Source organism: Nerophis ophidion, linkage group LG13 (genome assembly GCF_033978795.1).
Source record: "Nerophis ophidion isolate RoL-2023_Sa linkage group LG13, RoL_Noph_v1.0, whole genome shotgun sequence".
NCBI classification, from domain to species: Eukaryota; Metazoa; Chordata; class Actinopteri; order Syngnathiformes; family Syngnathidae; genus Nerophis; species Nerophis ophidion.
Genome location: NC_084623.1, coordinates 8,803,725 through 8,816,951, shown reverse-complemented (window position 1 = coordinate 8,816,951; position 13,227 = coordinate 8,803,725). Strand labels below are relative to the sequence as shown.

The 13,227-nt window shown below is 34.9% G+C and overlaps 1 protein-coding gene and 1 long non-coding RNA gene across 2 annotated transcripts in view; one reads left to right on the top strand and one right to left on the bottom strand.

Moving 5' to 3' along the window:
- Positions 1-13,227, top strand: part of LOC133564197 (uncharacterized) — a 285,115-nt gene that overhangs the window by 15,846 nt on the left and 256,042 nt on the right. The window lies entirely within an intron of this gene.
- ptpn4a (protein tyrosine phosphatase non-receptor type 4a) overlaps positions 10,973-13,227 on the bottom strand; it is a 179,720-nt gene continuing 177,465 nt past the window's right edge. The window contains exons 26-27 of the mRNA XM_061918340.1: positions 12,178-12,313; positions 10,973-12,100 (exon numbers count right to left, since the gene is read on the bottom strand). Coding sequence (XP_061774324.1) covers positions 11,801-12,100; positions 12,178-12,313 — 436 coding nt within the window. The 3' untranslated portion in view covers positions 10,973-11,800. The remainder of the gene's footprint in view (positions 12,101-12,177; positions 12,314-13,227) is intronic.

Below are 13,227 nucleotides of genomic sequence, written 5' to 3'. Positions count from 1 at the left end.
TGGTCAAAATTGGAACTGCACACAAAACACAATTCGAAAGACGTTCATTGGAAAGTGAATTCGTTCCAAATTTGACACGTTTCGCGTGTCGGGTAAACCGCACAAATCCCCTTCCTGCTGCATTTGTGTGGCACAACATGGCCTTGAGTTGTATCGTGCGTGTAAATAAATAGTTGTGGAATACAAAAAAAAATACTTGCGCTCACAATGGATTTTCCCTTTTATTTTAAAGATTTTTTTATGATACAAGATGGTATTTACAAGGTCTAGCGCTATGTACACAGGACGGGACAAGTGGCACGGTGTACTTACTTCCTCTCATCCCCTCGTTTTAAAACAAGTCATTTCAAATATTTGTTTTCCGCACAACCTGCCGCTATACAAGTGCTGTCCTTTGTTCCCTCTACAACGTTTTTTTGCAAAAAAATACAGCTAAAGCGAGGCCTGCCTTAGAACCAGCTCAGATCAGTACCCGAGACGTGTCCGTAGAACTCGACAACTCCCTGACGAGGTTCCGGTTTTGTTTTCTTCCAGTGGGTCTGCGTCGGTTTTTGGCCCTGGCTTAAAACGTGAGAAGAACGCACACCCACCTGATAAAGCCCAGGGAGATGATGCAGTATTATCTGCTCACAGATGCCACCCGGTGGTTGTTTATGCACACTGCAGCTAGTCCTGGATAATCCCACTCCTTAATGCACGGGTGTCAAAGTCAGGGCCCAGGGTTTTTACGGGGCCCCTGAAAGCCTGGAAATAATGTGCATTAATAAAACACTTCATCTTTCTTGCTAAACGTGTTCAATATTTCAATTATGAGAGAAAATCGCATGTCTTTTAAACTTCGGAACAAAAACATAACAAAGGTGTCTTAAGTGAGGCTCGCAGTTCCAGTTGTGTTGGGGAAAAAATAACTGTAAAAAATGTAAAAATAAAATAAAATTTAAAAACATTTTTTTTAAGGAGCAAAAATGTGTGATGTAATTGGGAACAAAGCTAAAAAAAACCAACAACTAATAACTCGGTTTATCCAAACTGACTTTTAAGTGGAGACCCTTTTGAGAAGTAAAAGTGTGTGGAGGCCATTTAAAAAAAGTATTTCATGAAAAAATAATAAAAAATAAATTAAAAAAAAAGAAAAAAAAACAAAAAACATTTTCATTCATAAAGAAAAAATTAAAAAAACTAAAATAAATGAAAAACAGCACCACACAAAAAAAAATAGCAAAACATTTGATTCTAACAACTCAGCAAGAGTTAAGTACTGAAAAGTCAAAGTATGCAGAAGACATAAAAAATAAAAGTATTTCATTAAAGAAAAATTATTGAAAATCAATAAAATAGAAAAAAAAAAAAGGTTTTAATCCGTAAAAAAAAAAAAAAAAATTGTACCGCGAGAAAAAAATAGTTAAAATGTAATTCTAATAACTCGGGTGTGTGCAAACTTACTTCAGCAAGGGTATTTTACTGAAAAGTCAAAGTATGTGGAGGCCATTTGAAAAAAAAAAGTATTTAAAAAAAAAAAAAAAAAATTAAATAAATAAATAAAATGAAAAAAAAAAAAAAAAAAAAAAAAAAACGATTTAAATTCATAAGAAGAAAAAAAAAAACGGTGCCGCGAAAAAAAACAACTAAAAATTTGATACTAATAACTCAGGTGTGTCCAGACTTATTTCACCCAGGGTCTCTACTTAAAAGTCAAAGTGTGTGGAGGCCATTTAAAAAAAATATATTTCATAAAAACAAAAAAATTATAAATAAAAAAATCAATAAAATAGAAAAAAGGGGAATTTTTTTTAAATTCATACATTTAAAAAAGAAAAAAACGGTACCGCGAGAAAAAAAATCGCTAAAAAATGTGATTCTAACAACTCAGGTGTGTGCAGATGTACTTCAGCAAGGGTCTCGTACTGAAAAGTCAAAGTATGTGGAGGCCATTTGAAAACCGGAAAAAAAAAAAATATATATATATATAAAATCAATCAAATAATAGAAATAATTACTTTTTTTTTAATTCATAAAAAAAAAAAAAAACGCGAAGGGGATAAAAAAAAAGCTACAAAATTGTTTGTAATAACTAAGGTGTGTCCAAACTTCTTCCAACTAGGGTCTCATATTGAAAAGTCCAAGTATGTGGGGGCCATTTCCATTACTTTACTATCTTGTTAAAAAAAAAATATATATAAATAAAAATTAAACATTTTTGGAAAACAAAAATATATTAAAAAAGGGCATTAAATATATCACAGGGTCAGCTTTGGGTTATAAGTGTCAGTGTATTAATATTAGTATCAACATTTCAGCTTTTTATTATTACTTTTTTGTTCTTTTTTTAAATAATTTTTTACAGTTTTTTAATAATAATGAACAATAGCAGATGTTGCCACTACAACACAAAGCCGACACTAAGCTTTGTCTTTAAGTTGTCACTTTTTAGCATTTTTTCCAAAGTAAATAAAAATGGTTCCCGCACACTTTGACTTACTAAAAAATGTATTCACATATTTTGTTGGAATAAAACGCTATGATTTCCAATAAAAGTTCATCACCTGCCAATGTGTACGTAAAAGGTGATTAATCAAACACGCCGGGAATTGTGTACTAACATAATACATATTTGCTGTAACAAGTGGCGCTCAAAGAAAACCACTTTGACACCCCTGCCTTAAAGCCTCGCTCACACGCAGGGTTCTCACAAGAATGAGGCCAAACTACCACCCTACCGACTGGTACGGGACTTCACGTGCAATAAAAGAATTGTCACGTGGGATTTTAATTGGACAAAGACGTGTAGCGAAGCCTGTGCAGACGTCACCTGGACAGAATGAACGCACCGCGCTCTTCTTGATCGAACGCACAAAAACGACTTCGCACAGTGATTCCCAAACTCCATCTGGTAGTACGCCAAAGAAGCAATTAAATGAAATATACAAACACAGTGTTACTCTTCAAACTGGGCGTAATTTTACAGTGGCCAGAAATATACTTGTTTTAATGAACACTTAGCTCTACTACGCTACTGTATGTTAATGTTGGTCACTATGGGGGTACTTGGTGAAAAAAGTTTGAGAACCACCGACTTTGCATATATATATATATATATATATATATATATGTGTATATATATACACATATATACATATATACACATATACATATATGTATAGATATATGTATGTTTATATATATATATATATATATATATATACATACACACATATACATATATTCATGTATGTATATACACACACATATATACATATATACATGTATATATACACACATACATACATCTATACACATATATAATGTATATATACACATATATATACACACATATACACTAATATATACATACACACACATATACACATATATATACATACATATATACACATATATATACATACATATATACATACACATGTGTATATATACATACATATATATATATACATACATATATATATATATACATACATATACACATGCATATATACATGTATATATATATACATATATGTATAGATATATGTATGTATATATATATATATGTATGTATATATGTATATATGTATGTATATACACACACATATATACATATATGTATACATATATACATGTATATATATACATACATATATACATATATATATACATACATATATATACATATATATTTACATACATATATATACATACATATATACATACATATATATATATATATACATACACGTGTATATATATATAAACATATATATATATATATACATGTGTGTATATACATACACACACATATACACATATATACATACATATATACACATATATACAGTATATATACATATATATACATACACACATATATATATACATACATATATACACATATATATACACATAAATACATGCATACATATATACACATATATACACACATATATATACACATTATATATATATATATATATATATATATATATATATATATATAGTAAACAATAAATCGTAAGAGGAAGAAGTTGATAAGACGTAGAACGGGTTGCAGGTTGAAATTAAACTCAAGTTTCATTGCAGTTGAGAGACAAGCAGGCTTCCAACAGACAGCTTCAAATAGAAGGAAGGCAGAAAAACGCAAGCAGGAAAACACTTCTCACAAAAAGTTGGGGATGCTGGACTACTTCAGGAACTTCCAGGATGAAGATAAAACAAGAATTACAGTTGGAATCTCTTTAAACTTGCTAAACAACACGTGTGAGAAAAGACAATTAAATGTCCTGGCGTCAGGGGAATTAGTAATAAAACATTGATTGATTACGTCGCCGCTGCCAGGCTTTAAACAGGAAGTGCTCGGGGGGGGAGGGAGTGGCCACTGACCTTAGAGCAGGGGTGTCCATACTTTTGTTGAAAAAAAAACAAAAACTAACAAGAACAACAACAACAAACAGTAGTCTCTCACCACATCATACTTCTAAGTTTTACTCTATCGCAGATTTTTTTACGGATTGTTGCATTAAATGAAACATTTTCAAGGGTAAACATGTCTAAATGTACTGAAAATATCAACACTTGAGTATAATTGGCCACCAGGTGAGACTTAACCAGTCAGCTTGCACTCGTCAGTATCGTGGCCACTGATTGGCTCAGGCAGCATTACTATATTGGAGTGAAAAGGTGACTATTTCCTGTATGGAAGGTTCTAGTTATGTCGGAACATGTTTTTAAACGCTTTGATTTACAATTATTAATTCGTACTTTGCGGAAAATCCTTCACCGCAGTCAAGCCTGTTGCTAAGAGATTAACAACTTTATTGAACATCACTTTAGAAATAAACTTTGTGTTATCAATGGCAACACGTAATATTATTTATTTTTAGTTTTTTTAATTGTATTTCCACCAATATTTGACCATTTGGCCACAACTGGCTAAGACTCTGGCAGTCTGTAGATGTATCTTGTAGGAACTTTAGCACTGTGAGTCTCTGGGTGCCTAACGAGTCCAATTCCCGGGTGATCATTCCATGCACAATCCATTCTTAATTCAACGTAATAATTGCTACAATAATTAGAGTGAGAATTGGTTGCATGGAGATGGCTTTAAAAAGTACTTTTAAAAATGGATTCTTATCAAATAATGATAAAAAAAATAAATCTGATTTGTAAAAATGTTTCATGTTTTTATAAGAATTAAGTTGCATGTAGCTAAAAAAAAGGGTTTTTTTTCGAATCTTTTAAAAAAAATAATTTTGGGGCTTTTTCAGATCTTTTTTTAATAAGAATTAAGTTGCATGGAGTTTTTTTTTTTTTTTTTCCAAAGTTTTTTTTCCAAATCTTTCCCCCCCAAAAAAATTGGGGCTTTTTCAATTTTTCTTTAATAAGAATTAAGTTGCATGGAGGTTTAAAAAAAAAGTTTTTTTCAAATCGTTAAAAAATAAAAAAAAATTGGGGATTTTTCAAGTCTTTTTTTTAATAAGAATTAAGTTGCATGGAGGTTGTTTTTTTTTTTAAAGTTTTTTTTTCAAATCTTTTTAAAAATAAAAAATTGGGGCTTTTTCAAATCTTTCTTTAGTAAGAATTAAGTTGCATTAAGGTTTAAAAAAAGGTTGTTGTTTTTTCAAATCTTTCAAAAAAAAAAATTGGGGCTTTTTCAATTTTTCTTTAATAAGAATTAAGTTGCATGGAGGTTTAAAAAAAAGTTTTTTTCAAATCGTTAAAAAATAAAAAAAAATTGGGGATTTTTCAAGTCTTTTTTTTAATAAGAATTAAGTTGCATCGAGGTTGTTTTTTTTTTTTAAGTTTTTTTTTCAAATCTTTTTAAAAAATAAAAAATTGGGGCTTTTTCAAATCTTTCTTTAGTAAGAATTAAGTTGCATTAAGGTTTAAAAAAAGGTTGTTGTTTTTTCAAATCTTTCCAAAAAAAAAATTGGGGATTTTTCAGAATTTTTTTAAAGAGGAATTAAGTTGCATGGAGGTTTAAAAAAAATGTTTTTTTTAAATCATCAAAAAATAATAAAAAAAAATTGGGCATTTTTCCCAAAAATGTTTTAATAAGAATTAAGTTGCATGGAGGTTTTTTTTTTTTGTTTTTTTTCTTTTTAAGTTTTTTTTCCAAATCTTTCCCCCCCAAAAATTTGGGGCTTTTTCAAATCTTTCTTTAATAAGAATTAAGTTGCATGGAGGTTTAAAAAAATTTTTTTTTTTAAATCGTCAAAAAATAAAAAAAAAATTGGGGATTTTTCAATTCTTTTTTTTACTAAGAATTAAGTTGCATGGAGAGGTTTTTTTTCCAATCTTTTAGAAAAATAAAAAAAATTGGGGCTTTTTCCAATCTTTCTTTAATAAGAATTAAGTTTCATGGAGGTTTAAAAAAAAGTTTTTTTTCACATCTTTCAAAAAAAAAAAAAAATTGGGGTATTTTTCAGAATTTTTTCCAATAAGAATTAAGTTGCATGGAGGTTTAAAAAATGTTTTTTTTTAAATCGTTAAAAAATAAATAAAAAAAATTGGGGATTTTTCAAATCTTTTTTTAATAAGAATTAAGTTGCATGGAGGTTAAAAAAAAACGTTTTTTTTTTCAAATCTTTCAAAAAAATTTAAAAAATTGGGGATTTTTCAGAATTTTTTTTTAATAAGAATTAAGTTGCCTGGAGGTTTTTTTTTTTTTGAAGGGGTTTTTTCAAATCTTTTAAAATAAAAATAAAAAATTGGGGATTTTTTTAAAATCTTTTTTAATAAGAATTAAGTTACATGGAGGTTTAAAAATATATCAAAAAATTGGGGATTTTTCAAATCATTTAAAAAAAAAATAAGTATAAAGTTGAATGGAGGTTTAAAAAGAACAAAAAAACTATTGAAATCCATCTATCCATCCATTTCCCACCGCTTGTCCCTTACAGGGTCGATTTTCTGCATTTTTTTTAATTGCCATTTAAGGCATTCATTTTTGCAAAATCAATTCAATGACGTTTAATGACCTGCGGAATCCCTGCTATAGCTGGAAATGGACTTGACTTAGTTTTTCCAACCATGGGAAGGAAGGAAGTGAGCGTGGAGGACATTGCTGGGAAAATAATTCATTGAATTGAAGAAATAAATCACCCCAAAAAACGGGTCTGACAAGAATATTATCACATCGAAACGGAGGCCATTCATCCAGGAAAATAGGGAGGGCTGCTGATGGTGTGTTTGACGCACTCTCCAGTTATTACATTGCTTCATAAAAATTAAATGGATTTGAGATTCAAAAGCCATGGATTGATTTACTTGGACCCCGACTTAAACAAGTTGAAAAACTTATTGGGGTGTTACTATTTAGTGGTCAATTGTACGGAATATGTACTGTACTGTGCAATCTAATAATAAAAGTTTCAATCAATCAATCAGCCAAAGAGTCAGAGGACCAATCAAGCTGGAAAGTTGAGCTACTACTGTGGTACATTTTTAGGTCTATTTCGCCCAAAAGCCGAACATTTCCAACTTCTTTTGAGTCGTGCTTGTACCTCGCCACAGAAGTGATGATGCACTATTACACCCCCTGCGGCTAAAAGTAGTGGACATTGCGTTCAGGCAAAGTCAAATAAAAAGTGGTATTGTTAGGTTAGAACGCAGGCTGGACATTTAGGTTCCCACTGATATTGACTTTGTTGGCTTTAGAACAAGTAGTTAGATGTCACAAAGTAGCATAAGTCACATAAATCACCAAAAAGGATTCCCGGGCGTGGCCACCGCTGATGCTCACTGCTCCCCTCACCTCCCAGGGGGTGATCAAGGGTGATGGGTCAAATGCAGAGAATAATTTCGCCACACCAATTATTGCTACTTTAACTTAATTAGAAATAATCATTAACTCTGCCGGGACGCCCTGATTACCATAAGCTTCTAAAACAGGGGTCGGGAACCTTTTTGAGCCATGAAAGCCAAATATTTCAAAATGTATTTCCGTGAGAGCCATATCATATTTTTTAACACTGAATACAACTAAATGCGTGCATTTTTAAGTAAGACTAACATTTTTAGAGTATAATAAGTCTCTTATTCTTTTTAATAACATTGTTATTCTGAAGCTAACCAATAGTAAATCAAATGTCATGTCTGTTGATCATGTTTTTGTTTGGCCATGTGCTGTTTGTCCTTTGGACTCTTTAAGTTCCTGTTTTTTTCCACTCCCTTGTCTTGTTTCCTTGGTTACTTATTTTGTCCACCTGTCTCTGGTGGACAAAATGCCCGCTCACCTGCTTCCCGAGCACTAATCAGAGGCAGTATTTAAGCTCGTCTTTGCCAGTCAGTCGCGCGGGCGTCAATGCGATCTTTTCTTGCTCTGTGCTGACTTGTTTCATGCCTTGCCATAGTTTCGTGCTTCATGCCATGCCAAGTAAGTTTTGTTTGATTTATGTTCATAGTCTGTTTATGCGTTAGCTTTGTTCCTTAGCCCAAGTTGTGCCTCCACTGTGAGCGATTTCAGTTTGTATCTTTTTTTAGTTTAAATTAAATCATGTTTTTACCCGAGTAGTCCGTCTGCCTTCCTGGGAGAACGACCCCCCCATTGTGACATAAAATACTTCTTGCCATTAATGCGACTTTTTAAACAGGTGCGGTAGGAAATGGATGGATGGATTTAAATGCATGAGAATGTTTTATATTTTGCACGTTATTTTTAGCACCGTGATTACCAGCGAAATTATTCATAACTATCGCGTTAAGCAATGTCAGCTAAGATTTATCTGAGAGCCAGATGCAGTCATCAAAAGAGCCACATTTGGCTCTAGAGCCATAGGTTCCCTACCCCTGTTCTAAGGGAAAAGTGGAAGTGGAAGTGGAACCCCCATTTAGCGAACGTTTCCATTAATGAACTTTTCGGTGGAGCCAAATATGCCTCTCATTCATTTTGTCTGACGCCTGCAGGCAAAAAGCAGGGCGCCGCGTTGTTGGCCTCCACGTTCACATCTCAGTGCTTAAGTGTGTCTTTTCTGCTTTTTTCCCCCCATTTGTCCATTTTGCTAACTCAATATGAGTCCTTAAAAAACAACAGACCAGAGTAGTAAAGAGGAGGGAATCACTGTGGAGTTTAAAAACTACATTGATGGCGTTCTTAAGCATGGAAGAATCATGGAAGCAAGCTTTGTTTTAATTGTGATGAGACCATACTTTTGTGCCCCAGTCCTCCCTCTGTCAGCTTGTCCATGTTAATGTCAGTGGACTTTATTGTAGCAATATGGTTGTTCAAGTTAAGGATTTTTGTGATTTCTGATCGTTTGTGAGGGCACCATCTTATGGGGGAATGTGCTTCACTATACAAACTTTTCAACGCACGAACCCTACTGAAGAGATGGGTTGGAAAATCGAGCTTCCGCTGCGGTTTAATTTGGAGTATTTTACCCCCAAATATGACATTTGTTTGGAGGATTTTTATATCTGGATGTACGTGTCAGTGGGAATTAGTGGGCTTTCTCGAAGACACCTCTTAGGCAAGGAGGGTTTCAAACTTTTTGGGACCGGGGGCCGAAAGCAGACTGCATGAAATAAAGTAACAAAAAAATATGTACATATATTTAAGTATATATATACAGTCCAGGCCAAAAGTGTGGACACACCTTCTCATTTCAATGTGTTTTTTTTATTTTCATGACAATTTCCTTTGTAGATTGTCACTGAAGGCATCAAAACTATGACACCTGTGAAGTGAAAACCATTTCAGGTGACTACCTCTTGAATCTCATTGAGAGAATGCCAGGAGTGTGCACAACAGTAATCAGAGCCAAGGGTGGCTATTTTGAAGAAACTAGAATATAAAACATGTTTTCAGTTATTTCACCTTTTTTTGTTAAGTACATAACTCCACATGTGTTCATTCACAGTTTTGATGCCTTCACTGACAATCTAAAATGTAAATGAAAAACCGTGAAAATAAAGAAAACGCATTAAAATGAGGTGTGTCCAAACTTTTGGCCTGTACCCTATGTATGTATGTATACACACTTATACACACATATATATATATATATATATATATATATATATATATATATATATATATATGCATACACATATATGTATACATATATATTTATATATATGTGTGGGTGTGTATATACGTATATATATGTATATATACATGTATACATATATATATATACATATACGTATGTATATATGCATATATATAATTGTAAATATATATAAGTATGTGTATATATATTTGTATATATATGTATGTGTATATATGTATGTATATATATACATATATACACATATATATGTATGTATATATATATACATATATACATATACACATACATATATACAAATATATATACGTACAAATATATATACATATATATACTTAGATATATGTATATATATATACATATGGATACATTTATATATATATATACATATATACACACACATACATACATATATACATACATATACACATACATATATATACATACATATATACACACATATATATACATACACATATATACATATACACACATATATATGTATGTATATATATACACATATATATGTATGTATATACATACATATATATACATATATATACATATACACATATATATACATATATATACATATATGCACACATATACATATATACACACATATACATATACATATACACACATATACATATATATAACATATATATAAAGCAAGTGAAAGTTTGACTCTGACCTTGTTTACTTCCGTGACAACCTCCGGAAAGTTTTGCAATCAATCCGAAATATCCAGCCGCTAAAATGCGCCAAACATGGATAAGTGCGGTGAGAGTGTCTTGCGTTTTTCCCATCATGCATTGTAGTGGTTTTAAATAGGTGTAATATTGAGTGAAGAATAGTGCGCGGATGTTTTTCCAAATAACCACAAAGTTGAGTGAGCAGGTTGTGTTGACCTTTGGCATCGGTCGCCGTGAGCGGGAACGGTTGTTTGGATCGGGTCATATAGGTAAACGTTGTGCTGCTGACATTTCATGGTCATTGATTAGAAGTACTCATGCTGTCCACAAGATGGAGGCAAATATTGTCTGATATTTAAAATGCGGGGCCAGATTTCTTAATAAAGGTGCCAGGTCTGACCTGTCTTAAACGCTCGCTACCACAACTCGGGACTACTTTTGTTCAACTCTCAGGGAGCTCGATGGAAGTCGACTTTCACTGTTCAGAAGGCGCAGGGCAGGTTTTTAAGTCGATCTAAAGCGCTCGCTTGAACGTAAACCCGCTTTGTTCGTTGACGTCTGTCGGCCCGGAAGACGCGACCCAAACATTGTCCTTCCCCGTGTCCAGCAGAAAACGTGGAGGAGAGAGCGCCACAATGAATTCAATCCTCGCAGCCAAGAGGCATCCTAAGGATGTACTAGTTTAAAAACATGGGAGGTTTGAGACTTCAGCCGGACAGGGTTTGACAGCAACTAAAACACAATAAATACTCTGGCAGGAACAAAAGGTGTATCCGCTAAAAGGACTAAGAAACCAAAACAAAAATGGAGGAGGGGGGGGGAAGCTTTCCATCCATGGGACAGCCCTTCCCCGTCGTACTTTTATGGCACAATCGGCGCTCCGTGTTGACGTCGTCGTCGTCGTCGACCCTGAACACAGCACAGCGCCCTCTAATGGTACCTGCACCACACAGCTGGATCGCCTCTGTTCCAAAACAAAATCTGTGATTTTCCAGTTCTTCTATTTTGTTCCGGGTTTTTTTTTTTTTTTTGTGATAAAGTGCAACAGTGCCTTTGTTCTCGCCTCGTCCCGGGTCCCCTCAAGTGACCCCGTGGGGTCAAACGTCACGGGTCGGCGGGGTCAGGCTCGGGATTCGCGCTGGCGTCGCTGCTCACGCTGGCGACGCTGAGCTCCTCCTCCGTCACTTCCCCCACGTCCAGCACCTCCACCTCCTCGTCGTCCTCGTCCTCCTCGTCCAGACCTCCTTCCAGCAGCTCCGCCATCTCCTCTTCTTCCCTCGACCCTTTCATCTCCTCCTCCTCCTCGCCCGTCTCTCGTAGATGGTAGACGGTGGGCGTCAGCGGTCGGACCAGACCCTCCTCGTAGACCCTCAGGATGGCCTCGCACACAAAGCGGTACTGACTCTGGCGGAGACAGGGACAGGAGGGGGTGGGGGAGACCTGAAAGAAGCGGGGGCGAGGGGACAGGCGGGCGTACTTACAGGTGTTTGTATCATCATGGCTCTCTGATCCCTCATGGTCCTCACGATCTCCAGCGGGCACACCGGCTGGCCACACTCCATGAGACACAACGCGGTTTCCATGGTGATCAGAACCCCCGTCCGACCAATGCCAGCACTGGGAAGAAAAAAAGCAGGGGTGGAATAAATACTGAATATGAACCAAACTGCACAGAAAGTCCCACTTCTTGCGCAGTTGCTTATGTTCAAGAATGCCTTTTCTATCTTTGCAAACACGTGCTGTACAAACCCCGTTTCCATAGAGTTGGGAAATTATGTTCGATGTAAATATAAACGGAATACAATGATTTGCAAATCCTTTTCAACCCATATTCAGTTGAATATGCTACAAAGACAACATATTTGATGTTCAAACTGATAAACATTTTTTTGTTGTTGCAAATAATCATTAACTTTACAATTTGATGCCAGCAACACGTCACAAGGAAGTTGGGAAAGGTGGCAATAAATACTGATAAAGTTGAGGAATGCTCATCAAACACTTATTTTGAACATCCCACAGGTGTGCAGGCTAATTGGGAACAGGTGGGTGCCACGATTGGGTATAAAAAACAGCTTCCCAACATATGCTCAGTCTTTCACAAGAAAGGATGGGGCGAGGTACACCCCTTTGTCCACAACTGCGTGAGCAAATAGTCAAACAGTTTAAGAACAACGTTTCTCAAAGTGCAATTGCAAGAAATTTAGGGATTTCAACATCTACGGTCCGGCTTCACGGTGGCAGAGGGGTTAGTGCGTCTGCCTCACAATACGAAGCTCCTGCAGTCCTGGGTTCAAATCCAGGCTCGGGATCTTTCTGTGTGGAGTTTGCATGTTCTCCCCGTGAATGCGTGGGTTCCCTCCGGGTACTCCGGCTTCCTCCCACTTCCAAAGACATGCACCTGGGGATAGGTTGATTGGCAACACTAAATTGGCCCTAGTGTGTGAATGTGAGTGTGAATGTTGTCTGTCTATCTGTGTTGGCCCTGCGATGAGGTGGCGACTTGTCCAGGGTGTACCCCGCCTTCCGCC